We start from the raw sequence: 13,152 nt of genomic DNA, 5'->3' as shown, positions 1-13,152 counted from the left end.
GTATCATCCGAAGGACTAGACAGCTGTCCTTGTCAGGCCCTCCGTCCTGCATTACTGAAAATCTGGATGAACTTTCTCGGCCAATGCAGGGATCGAACACCCGACCTCGAGGCTAGCGAGCCAGCGTCTTACCCACTTAGCCACGTGATCCTCTTATCGTTCTCAAGTAAGTATTGACAGTATAATAGCAAGAAATCAAATTATATACAACAGGGTAACAAAAACAATAAATGAAACCATCAAAGGGGTGACTAACAGAGCAGTAATAACATTACAAAATGAACATCAAAGATATAGATTAAGGATTAATTAAGATATGAATCCATCTAATAAACAGAGCAATAATAACATTACAAAATGGACATCAAAGATTAATTAAGATATCTAACTCCTTGGAAGATATAATTCCTCGTCTCTATTCAGTTCAGGTTTAAATATCTTGATTTGGATGGCATCTTGTAGTTTTCTGGATTTCTTATTATGTCATGAAATTCAACAAATTAAACTCCCGTCTTTTAAACAAACATTTATTAGAAATTTATTTCTAAACATCTTGTCAGTTTAGCTCTACATGTCCCGTCATTAACTAACAAGGTGTTTATAAAGACATGTCTAATAAATGTTTGTTAAAAAAGACAGAGTTTATTTAATTTGTTGAATTTCATGACTGTGCCGTTATTATGTTCCAAGTATCTAGATCGCTACTCTGTAATATTTCCTGTTACTGTACATGTACACTGAGTAGCATAGACGCTCAGCTACGGATGATGACTTCTACTTACTGCAATAACGAGCCAACTTCACGTTGCCATACATAGTACACATAGAGAATCTCCTACCAGTCTTTTTTGATATCAAAAAATATCAACACCAGTTGATATTTTTTGATATCAAAAAAGACGAGTAGGAGATTTTATTTATCACCCAATCCCTTCTTACATGCACAAATAGATAAATATAATTCTTTGCTGTAGATTTCACTTCTACTGAACATTACGGCGTAGTGATACATCATTTTTTGACAGCAATTCAACCATTGCAAAGTCCTTTATATTGACCCAGTGTTTCCATCAAGGTCAATTGAATAACAATAGTTCATTTTTAATAAAAAAAAAAGTTACTTTTAATAAGAAATGAACTGTTCTTTGAAAATAAAAAAGTAGTTCCTTTTCAACTGACCAATCAAATTCATGTAAAGCGATATCTCCTAAGGAGATTATGAAATATATCACACAAGCGATATCTACTGTAGAATGTATTATTGGGTGATAAAGCTAGATCACACATTAATAGCAAACATTCAGCATCTGCTACTACTAACAGTGATAACATGGCTCAGAAAAAGTGATTTCAATGAAATTTTCAATATTATTTGTTTTGCATTATCTGTTTTTGAACTATTTTAGCAAGAACGACCCGCCTTTTACTTAAACCTGAAATAACTTATCTCTAACTTTTTGGGGGATCTAACTTAGGAAATATTCCTTTTTTATGGAACGTTTCACTTATTCTTCGTTTGTTTTCATTTGGAAGGAAGCCTGTATGAGTACAGACCCATGACAGCTTAATTGACACTGACTCCTGGATCCAATCACGTGATTACTATATAAGTGTGTTGTTTATTGTTAGTTGTTTATTGTTTGAATGGTTAACGCGTGCGCGTTGTATCATAAGGTCTGTCGTTGATTCAGGTGGCGTGGTTTCGATCTCCCGCGTGTACATGACAAGGAGTAGGGTCCATCCTCGTGTATTTTCTCCGGTTTCCTCCCACTGCTAAAAACCTTTATACGCATGCGAATTGTTGAAATAAAATTGTTTGAATTGTGTCTTGTCCACGCGATTGTTCATGTGTTGTTCGGTCCTCTTGCACAACAAGAACACCTTTTTTATACGACTTTAATGCAATGATGAGAAAATGAGCAGAACAAAATGTTTTAACATAAAATAAATGGTTTACGTATTGCAAACGCAGTGCTATAGAAATCCATTAGGGAATTCGATTCATTGTCAATATTTATTCGAAATGCAAAGGTGTGAAAATAAATGTATAAAGATAGCACTATTTTTCAATATAAAATTAATTTCAAACGGATGATATGAACATCAATTTAAAACAGGAAATGAACATATGATAACGTGTCTTCCACTACTTTGGACAACAAATTAATGTCAACCACATTCCCCAATCCAAATTCAGATTTAATGAATAAAAATATTGTTTAAAAAAAACCAAAAAAAAAAACCACATTGATTAAAAAGAGAAATTCAATAAATGTTTCAATATAAGTTTGAGATATAAAGGGAACCTTAACTTAAAATAGAATTTTGTCATCAATGTCATTCCCCCCCCCCCTCAAATATGACAAGAGGCAAAGAAGGCTAGGCGTTGTTTTTCCAAACTAACTGACTAAATATTAACAAAATAAAAATGGGTGTGGCACTGCCGCTAGGGGGTCGGGGCATGCACAAAAATAAATAGTTCATGTCTTTACAGTATAAGGAATAAATATGCAAAATTCCAAGACGATCCATTACGAAATGCAGTCTGTAGACGATAAACCAAAAATTAGACGTGGCTCTGGCCCTGGGGAATGCTCACTTGTCCGCGGGTTCATTGGTCCACCGATATCTATGCTTAGGGTTAGGGTTGGGTTAGGGCTAGGGTTCATTAGTCCACCGATATCTATTATTAGGGTTAGGTTTATTGATACCCATATTTATAGTATTTCTTAAAGCCGCGAACTAGTGCGGGTCGACGATGGAACAATATACTTAGGTACAATCCTGTTATTGAAATGACTGATATGCTCGATTTGAACAAAATCTCTTTATTGTTGCATCCTGTAGAGTATTTACAGACACAAAGATAACAAAAAAGTGTGTGTGACACTGCCGCAGGGGATCGGGGCATGCATAAAAATAAATAGTTGCTATCCTTACGGTATAAGGATTGAATATGCCAAGTTCCAAGATGATTCATTCGGAATTCCTGTCTGTGAACAAAAATTGGGCGTTGGACATGAACCAGTATAAATAGGTGCAACCCTATGATGGATCATGCCGAATTGGATCCAAATCTGTTAATAATTGCATCCTGTAGATCATTTACAGACAAAATATTAACAAAGAGTGGGTGTGGCTCCGCTTTCAGGCGCTAAACACACAAACTGGGCATGACTCGTTCCCTGCGTGTAGGGACATGCACCAAAATCAATATGCCAATTTCTAAGGCGATCCATCCATTAAGAATTGTGGCCTGTAGGCAACACACAGACACACACACAAAAAAATGGGTATGGCTCAGGGTCACCAAGAAGAATAGGGGTCATTCTTAGGGTATGAGGAATAGGTATGCAAACTTTCAAGACAACCCATTAAGAATTGTGGCCTGTAGACGACAAACAGACGGATATAAAAAAAGGGCGTGGCTCTGGCCATGAGTGTCAAGCATGCACCAAAAACAATAGGGATCATCATCTGTAAGGTAGAAGGAGTAAGTACGCAGGAATAAGTATTTCAAGACAATCCATTAAAAATTGCGCCCTGTAAGCGACGCACACACACATACATTCAGACAGGTGCGACGTCAATATACTTGCACATTGATATGGTTGACAATGCGTTCACTTAGTAATAATGATGTCAACTGGAACTGCGATGCAGTGTTAAGGGTTTCACCAGTGATCTTAAATTTGCGTATCTTTTCATACCAGTAATTGACACCATTGAACCTGCAATCAAGACCTACTAAATTTTGGGACAACACTAAACAGACGCGGGGGGGGGGGGATTGGCTTTTTATCGGCAATGGACAAGGTAAGGCATTATTTTGATATATCTGTGTTGTCGCAATAACGGTACCGAAGCTTAAAAATGTAGTTTTGTTTAAAAAAAATCACTTCGTTTATATTTTGAAAATCCTGTATTCATTTGGGCTAAACCCTGGAACAAATAACAAAACTAGCTCATCTGAAAAAAAAAAAACATTTTTGTCAACGAATAGTTACAATTGGCTTCGTATAATGGTAATTCGCCAAAGGTATCTAATGGTGCACATTGGATAGAAATCGAAATTGGATATTTCTCGGAAATGGCAAAATTTAGAAACGAAATATTGAGTTACTTTTGATCTTATATATCAATACTGAACATTTATAGCGGATAACAAAATTAAATTATAATATTAAAAAAATGAAATAGTTCTATGTCTTTTGAAAATATCCATTTTTATACGATCACAGTCCCAAACGTAGTCATCCATTATTGGCTTGTGAACGCGATAGAGGCTACACTTTTTGATGATCTGTTTTATATTTGGTGTGAAACATTGTAGTCGTGCGAGGACGATCGCTATCAATAGTTAGCGTTCCGCTACCTTCCCTTCCAGGTTTACCCCCCACCCACCCCCCTTAGCCGTAAATCTTTTGATTGCAATTAGAGGTTAAAGTTTTGGACGGACTCTTTTCAAATCTGATGGGATACATTTGGGTCATGAGTTGATGAACCCTATAGGGGCTACAGGGGCTACAGTTGTTGCCGAATTCACTTATACTTTGTTAAAAGTCATGAGAGGATGAACCCTATCGATATTCTCCCCCTTGTGAACTTGATGGAGGCTATAGTTTTGAACGGATTTTTGGGGGGATTTTGGGGCCAGCATTGTGAGTGATATTTAGCGTTCCGCAACATTCCGTACCAGAGTTATACCACCGTTGAAGGTAACCCTTATCAAATTTTGCTTTCGAAGAAGTTACTGTGGCAGTATTCATTAGCCTAGTTGGTACAGAAATCTAGGACGTTAACCCCTATTTAATTTATTCACTGTGTATCATATATTGTCGTTAATGGTGTTTTACTCGGACAATTATTAGCTAGTCTATAAGCCAAAAACGCTGGGGAGATACTCATTTATCGCTGAGCAGAACCAATGTACTCACTACGCAGCTTGACACCCTAATAATCCAAACAAAAACAACAATATTTCCACACAAGAGTCTGTGACAAAACCTAATGAACCAGTCGATTGATAAGCAGCAATAACTGTATATCGCAGTTTCACCCCAGCTGCTGTGAGAAACAGCTTCATTTACATCAAAGTGAAAGTTGATCCCGAAGGCTTCTGTGGTTTACACATCTTGTTTATTTTAATGAACACGGGGCAGCAGGTTAATATGTTTATTGAATATCTGTTTACCGGTAGGTGGGAGTGGGGGCTTTAGATTATAAGGCCTGCCATTGAATTCCCGCTTGGATGTTACAAGGACTATAGTCGCCTCTCCAACCTCGTGCCCCCCCCCCCCCCCGGTTTCTTTCCAATGGTACTGACCTCTACGCTCAAGCAAATTATTGAAATAAAATGAACCATATGTTATTTCCGATATGACCTAGTTTGGGTAGAGTTTTCGTTTGAATTGTCACGTCATCAACACTGGAAAATCGAATTCCGCCAAGGCCTGTGAAGTTGTGTTAAGGAACTAGCATGCTAAGGACTCATTTTCAATATTACAAACCCGTCGATGGTTGCATACTCTATCAAGGTTGATGTGTGTCCGTCTCCAATATAAACATTTTAAGATTTTTTGCGTCACCATTCATATTGTCATTGACACTAAAATTAAAGTTATGGAAATTATATTTGTTATTTGGCGTAATATGGTCGTAACATTTTCATCGAAGATCCGGGCATTTAGATGCATGTACATAAAACAGTCCCAGTGATAGATGAATTCAGATTAGGTGATTTAATGAATTGAACATTGTCAAATTTAGTTCTGAGTTTGTCGTTTGATGTCAGGGGTTGGGATGTTGGGGTGTTATGGGTAGCGACAAAGGTACATATATTACCCGAACTGTCTTTTGCTTTAGTAGCCCTCAATGTTTGAATATTGCTAAAGCCTTATTTATCCAACTTCTATAAATTTCTTTTTAGTGCACCTTATTTGACAATCCGGAGGTCTTCATCTATCACAACGGTGCATATTTGTCTAGCTAAAGAAAAGGGTATATTATTTTTAGTATGGCGTGGGTGACATGATTTATAAGAGAGATAGTTTTTGGTATCTTCAACTCACAGCTGAACATTATATAATATTGGTCTTCTGGCGTGGACTGGGGTAAGATATGGAGATCTAAATGAACTGATGTGAAGGAAAACCGTGGTCACCCGATGGAATATAGACAGAAATGCCGCAGTCCAGTAAAGGGTTCCCTGATAGCATACCTGATTAGGCCGTTTGGTGCAGAAACGTATGAACTTAAATCCCATTTTATTTCATTTACAGGGCTCTGTAATGAATTGGTTGCTTGTGTTAGTGTCCTTAGTTCGCTTTTCTCCAGCGACTGCGTGTCCAAAGAACTATGTAGACAAAGTTTTGCTAGTCTCTATGGATGGATTTCGATGGGATTACCTGGAGAAATAGATACACCCAATTTTGATTCTCTGGCTGACAAAGGAGTGAAAGTGCGTTATATGAACAATGTATTCGTAACTGAAACATTTCCAAGCCATTACAGCATGGCAACTGGTAGGTTTGTGAAATGGGGTTTACTGTTCTGATGCGACTGGGCTTGTGAAGACGGGCCTAATATTATGGGTTCGTTTATGTGTACACAGGAGGTCGGTTTTACGTCCTATCCGAACGACTATAACCTGTCCCTTGCCAGGCACTCCGTCCTTCACGACTGACAAGGGATGGAACACACGGAACCGCCAGGTTAACGAGCCAACGCCTTGTGAGTGAACATCTTCTTACTCACTGAGCCATCGTGGATCCCCGTAGTTTTGAGAGTCCTTATGTGATAAACAGCGTAGCAACTAGCAAAATTGTGAAACTGTATGTATCACAGTAACGGGTTTGTTTGTGAAGAGAATGGAGTGGGGTGGGGTTTAATGTCAAAAGTTCAGTTTCCGGTTATCATTTGTCCGGACGGGCTGATAGTTGTTCCAGTTGGGCGACAAACTGTCGCTTCGCATAAGCAGGTGGGTGTCGTACACGTGGTTAGGTGTACGCTGTAGAGAACAACAGACACCACTTGTAATTTGGGCAGTTCGCAGTAGCAAATCATTTGTATTTTTTTTCTTTTAAATAAAATCGTTTAATCTGAATTTTCCAGGTCTGTACGAGGAAAGCCATGGTATCGTCGGTAACCAAATGTATGATCCAGTATTTAATGAGTCGTTCGGAAAGGGAACTCACGATTCAAAATGGTGGGAAGCTGGGGAACCCATCTGGATAACCGCGACGAAACACAATAAGAAGTCAGCAACGCATTTTTGGCCTGGAAGTGAAGTTGAGATTAAAGGTGTGAGGCCTGCAATCTGGTTACCATATAATGGCTCGATTCCTTTTAAAACACGAATCGACACGGTAATACCATAATACTCTACTCATTTATTGTTGCTTAATAAAAATATTATTATATACTCCCTTATTGGTGCTTCATAAAAATGTTATACTGTACTCCTTTATCGGTGCTTAATAAAAATATTCTATACTCCCTTAACGGTGCTTAATACAAATAATGTTCTATACTCCTTTATATGTGCTTAATAAAAATATTAAACTATACTCCCTTATTGGTGCCTCGTAAAAATATGATACTGTACGCCTTTATCGGTGTATTAAGGCCTAATAACCCACATTTCCGGTCAAAATGAGATCTTCCAGATGATGTAAAATGTGAGTTACATGAGTATGTGTACGGATTATGTTTTATATTTTGCTTATTACATTTAGGTCGTCGATTGGTTTGCTAATAAAGGGGTTCATTTTGCCACACTTTATTTCCACGAACAGGCCATAAACATGGGCCGGATTCTCAAGAATTAAAAGATAAAGTCAAGTACATGGACCAACTCCTAGGATATATGATACAGAAGTTACGTGACAATAATTTATGGGATTCCCTTAACGTCATCGTTACAAGTGATCATGGAATGACGTCAGTGGATGTCGATAACAAGGTAGGTAAATACCATAAAGTTATAAGGATTCAGACTAGTAATTATTTCACCTGATTTTATCATACATAAATGGAGTTGGTCTATTTATAGTAATACTTTCTTTTCCTCCTTTTTTGTTAATTAGCCAAGTTGACAATATTTAGCTGACACGAATCCTTGCTAGTTGGAGTTCGATATAAGAGAAAGCTGTTGTGTCACTTTCCCCTCATGCATTAGACTTTAGCCCAGTCTGTGTAGAAATGTTGAACGTTAAACCCCATTTCATCTTATTTCATTTTTAACTGACATGTTGTTATAACCAGCAAGAATCTACGGTCTTGGCCTATGCGGCATAAGGTGAAATCTAATCCTAATCAGTTTCGAGTTTTTGATAATTCAATGATGAATCTCAGTCGAGCGAAGCATTAATTTTTTATCCGATTTCCCAATTCCTCAGTAAAATCAGTCCCTTAATATTTAACTATGAGTCGTAATTCAGGAATCGTGCTTTTATTACCGCGTGTACAATATAAGAACACCCCTTTCTCAATGCTTAGAAATATCAGATTCGTCGGTTCGCCAGAAAAAAATACGTTTTGTGAAAGGGGGCGGGGTTCTCCCCTTCGCCTCTGAGAAAGTTGTGAATAATAGTGGTGTCATTGGTGATTGGTGGCCTCAGCTACACCCCAACAATACGTTAATTTTTTTATACCGTTATTACCCTCCACGCCGGCGTGACAGTGTATTGAAGATTATTTTGTTTGTCCCACGACATTTACTCAGAAAGATTTTGTTTTAATTCAATTTTGTGTGATTATTTGTTTATAATTAATCTATTTTACAAGTTGGTTAATATCAATGACTACGTTCCTAACAACACAGTAAAAATGGTCCCTAGAGCTGGCGCTGTGATGCAGATCTTACCGGAAGATGGACAGGAAGACGTGGTTTACCAGTCCATCAAATATATGGAGTATGAGATGCACGCGACTGTTTATAAGAAGGAGGATATACCGGAACACTACCACTATAAAAACAACCGTCGTGTGATGCCAATTATTGCTGTAGCTGACGAGGGTTGGCTGATTGTAGATGTAAGATACAGTTTAAAGCAATATGTATAGTTTAATGGTCGAGAGCGAAACATTAAGTAATATATTGTAACAACAAGAGGGCCATAGGCCCGAGTGTTTTAACAATATATTACGCAATGTCTTAAGCTCGAGACCATTAAACAACTTAAAATACAGACACTCTGCACATGCTTTTGCAATGAAATGCGTCACGTGAGTCGAGTAATTTACTAGTATAAATAATGTACGATTGGCAAGTTGTTCTTACGATTATTTGAAATAATGGTACGCCAACATCAAAGGATGACGCCACATCTGTATTTTAATAAAATATATTGACGTCTCTGCTGTGGGTAGGAAAGGGGAGTCAGAGCAGGCGTGGTGTGGTTTAACCTTCGCTTCACACTAATCTAGTTATTTCAGGACTGTAATGGGTAGATCGATTCGGGCCGACCCTCGTTCCCTGGGGAATCTGAGATAAACCTTCTTCACACTTGAAATTCGGTTCCTACTGCCGAGGATTTAATTGTCTGTTTAGCTAACTCGAGGTCCAAACTGTACAGAAGCACTTCGGATTGACAAATTATATTTTCAAGGCGGTTGTTTCAAGTTAATTCGTAACAAGCATAATTTTTTAGTTTAATAATTTTTACTTTATACCAGATATGAATACTATTCTCTTGATTAATTGATTCATTGTATAATTACAGAATCCACAAAAGTATCATCGATCAAACCCGGGTGGTGCTCATGGTTATGACAATCGATTGATGTCGATGAAGCCAATCTTTCTGGCACATGGACCCAACTTTAAAGCGAACTACAGTCAAGAGTCTATTGAGAGTGTTGACATATACCCTTTAATTTGTAAGTTGCTAGGCGTGGATGCTGCCCCTAACAATGGTAGTCTTAGCAACACCGAAGACATGCTGAAGACATGTTAATAAATAAACTGTAGAAAATTATAGAACATGTATTTTGGTAATTATGTCATACAATATGTTCAAATAAATACAGCTTTGTTTTACTTAACGAATTTCTTATAGCAACGTGAACTTTGTGACAAAATCAATATCACAAAATTCAGTCTGTAGTAATATGCATCATGAGCTATAATTATGAATGAATGTGGTTTATCTTTGATTCCCAGGATTGGAACGAGGGTAGGCCCTAATCGATCTACCCATTAGAGTCCTGAAATAACTTGATTAGTGTCAAGCGAAGGTTAAACCACACCACACCTGCTCTGCCCCCCCCCCTTTCTGCACCCAGTAGAGTCGTCAATATATTATGATATTGCTATAAACTGTATACTTACATCTATAACCGGCCAACCATCGTCAGCTACAGCCACAATTGGCATCACACGACGGTTGTTTTTATAGTGGCAGTGTTCCGGTATATCCTCCTCCTTATAAACAGTCACGTGCATCTCATCCTCCTTATATTTGATGGACTGGTAACCCACGTCTTCCTGTCCATCTTCCGGTAAGATCTGGATCACAGCGCCATCCCTAGGAACCATTTTCACTGTGTTGTTACCCACGTGGTCATTGATATTAACTAACTTGTAAAATAGATTAATTATAAACAAATAGGCCTGCAGTCAAATTTCCAGCTTGCTTAGAATCACAATTCCGCTACAATGTCCTCCCTACAAAACAAACTATACATTTCGGGAAAGCTTGTAACACCAGAAACAACAATCCAGACAGTTCGAACCAAAATGTTTGTAATAACTCGATTTAGGACCAGATGAAAACTGTGATCAAGTAAATGCTATATTTATACTAATAATAGTGAAGTTGACATAAAATTAAATATTGGCAAAAACAACCATTGCCTTCATCCTCGGCAAAAATTATGATATTTGATTTAAACCAAAATGCAGAAAACATAATGGACAAGGGAACATACAGAACTTTGAAAATCCATTAACGGTAATAGAGAGTTGTCTCACTTTCTGTCAAATGTCTGCAATTGATAACAGTATTTCAGGTGCGTGTTGCCTGCTGATGCTGTGTGACGCACAAGACCATGTGAGCACACAATCCCAATATTTATATCGTAAATGTGGTCCTGTGGCCTGCGTGGGTTAGTGAGCGGGTGTTTACCCAGAAATTATGGTCGGAGCGCCTAGTCTGACATTGGTTGAGCAATATTGTTATGAAATAATTGAGACCAGCATCTGTCCGTATTTTTGTAAATGGCATTGAAACCACGTGATTTTTCCACTAAAATATAAACCCACACCCACATACCCTTTCAATTAGACCCTAGTATTTTACTACACGTGGCTATAAACCTTCAGATATTTACGGCCAAATTACACACATTTAAACTGAATCGGTATGTATAATTGTGTGATTTGCTAACAAATATAGATATAAGACAAAAAATAGTTATTTATTGAAGTAAAACAATCATCGAAAATCAAAATTATGCAGTTACTCTTCACCTTAAATGTCATCAAAGTTAGTCGTCATCATCATCGCTATCCCTGCATGTATACACATCAAATACGGTTTCTTGAACAGTCTTTTTGTCTTATTTTCACATTTACTACACTTACACAGATTAAATATGTACATGTACAAGACAACTCCGGTGCCCCCCCCCCCCCCTGTCTGTGATACGGGATGGGCGGGGGCTGAGCACATAAGTTCTTCCATAACAGTATTTCTACTTATATAGCTGCAAACCTTTAGTTCAGATTAGATTTGAGGCTAAATTCATCACAAATATTTGAATTGAAACACCGGTTTGTTTTGCCTCTGACGCTACACCATCACCAGGAATTGTCGTCCTTCTATCGTTTAATTGTAAAGGAAAAACCGTTACCGGGGAAGAGCTTATGTTTGCCGCGGTTGGTGCCTTGGTCTAGAACTTGGTACGTCGTTTGGGCATCAGGATTAATACACTCCATGAGGTCTTCAACACTGCTATCGGACATGGACTCTTCGTTGACTGGTGCTGGAATTAAAAATGATCTGTTGCTGATATCAAAGGAGTTGATCTAAACGTAAACAGAACCTGTAGACTGTGGTGTCCTTCCCGAGATAAGTTACTGTAGTACTATGGTCTTTGCGACCATATTTTATCTTTAATTAAATTATTAGATTCACACTTTCTCTAGAGTCAAATTCCACGTACCCAAGTAATTCAGTGATGTGTTTGGATATAAACACAGTGATAATTGGGTAAAACACTGGTTTTGTCCCCTCCATTGTCAAATATTCATCAAATCCTATCTGTTTATGACATGTGGTTGGTAGACCAAATAAGGTAATATCCTCCTCCCAATCTTCGGAATATTGGAATGTTTATTCCATATTTGGGAAGGAAATTAACGCCAAGGTCAGTCTATGACGTAAAGGAATTATGGCGTTATAAAAGAGGGTGTTGAACGACACTGATCAGAGCTCGCCCAGAGTGTTCGAGCACCCATCATTTATACCTTATAGAGAACGAGGAACATCGAAGCCAAGCTGTTCTGATAATAAAGTTGTAGAAACGAACTAACCTGCAGTTTAATTTACGACCACGAAGGAAACACTACAAGGAAGTCCGGTATTATTACATTACGTATCACCAGTAACTGATAGTTATTCTAACTTGGATACGATTGTGGCTGTTTTTGTGTCTGTTATATCCAGAACGAGGCTTTTAAAGTATTGAGAGAAAATGTTCCTAATCGATTGGCATCGTCCTGGGAATAACAAGTATAACACACCTATTGCTTTATTTTATTACTCCATCGTGACATTGTCCGTAAGTTCTTTAAGCTGTTGGTCTAGACTCTTTGCAATGTCATAGTCAGGTTTCAAAGCTTTTATAATTCTTCGCAAGACATTCTCGCCACGGTCGGCAAGAATTTCTACTAACTTTCTGGCCGCATCTACTTTAATATTAATGCTGTTAATTATAGTTATGTCGTCATCGCTTATTATGAATCCTTGGAAGAGTTTTCCCATGACGTCGCCCAGGTGGTTTTTAAAATCTCTCACCAGATTTTCGTAGTTAGGGATCCATATCTCACTATAATGTGGCTCTCTCATCCGACCACGCTCTACTGCTTTACAAACACCTGAAGAAAAAAGATATACCGTGAGTAGTACCCGTTTGCAAAGATCTGAA

General features: G+C 37.9%; 1 protein-coding gene across 1 annotated transcript; it reads left to right on the top strand.

Moving 5' to 3' along the window:
• Positions 1-5,171: 5,171 nt before the first annotated feature.
• LOC126825495 (ectonucleotide pyrophosphatase/phosphodiesterase family member 5-like) lies at positions 5,172-9,959 on the top strand. Its single transcript, XM_056101978.1, is given in 8 exon segments — positions 5,172-5,196; positions 6,337-6,408; positions 6,411-6,524; positions 7,114-7,367; positions 7,737-7,791; positions 7,794-7,963; positions 8,788-9,036; positions 9,726-9,959. Coding segments are annotated over 8 exon segments (1,173 nt in total).
• The last annotated feature ends 3,193 nt before the right edge of the window (positions 9,960-13,152 follow it).

This window comes from Patella vulgata, chromosome 6, assembly GCF_932274485.2.
Source record: "Patella vulgata chromosome 6, xgPatVulg1.2, whole genome shotgun sequence".
In the NCBI taxonomy this organism is placed as follows: domain Eukaryota; kingdom Metazoa; phylum Mollusca; class Gastropoda; family Patellidae; genus Patella; species Patella vulgata.
Note: the sequence above shows the minus strand (reverse complement) of the source record. Positions and strands in the feature narration are given on the sequence as shown.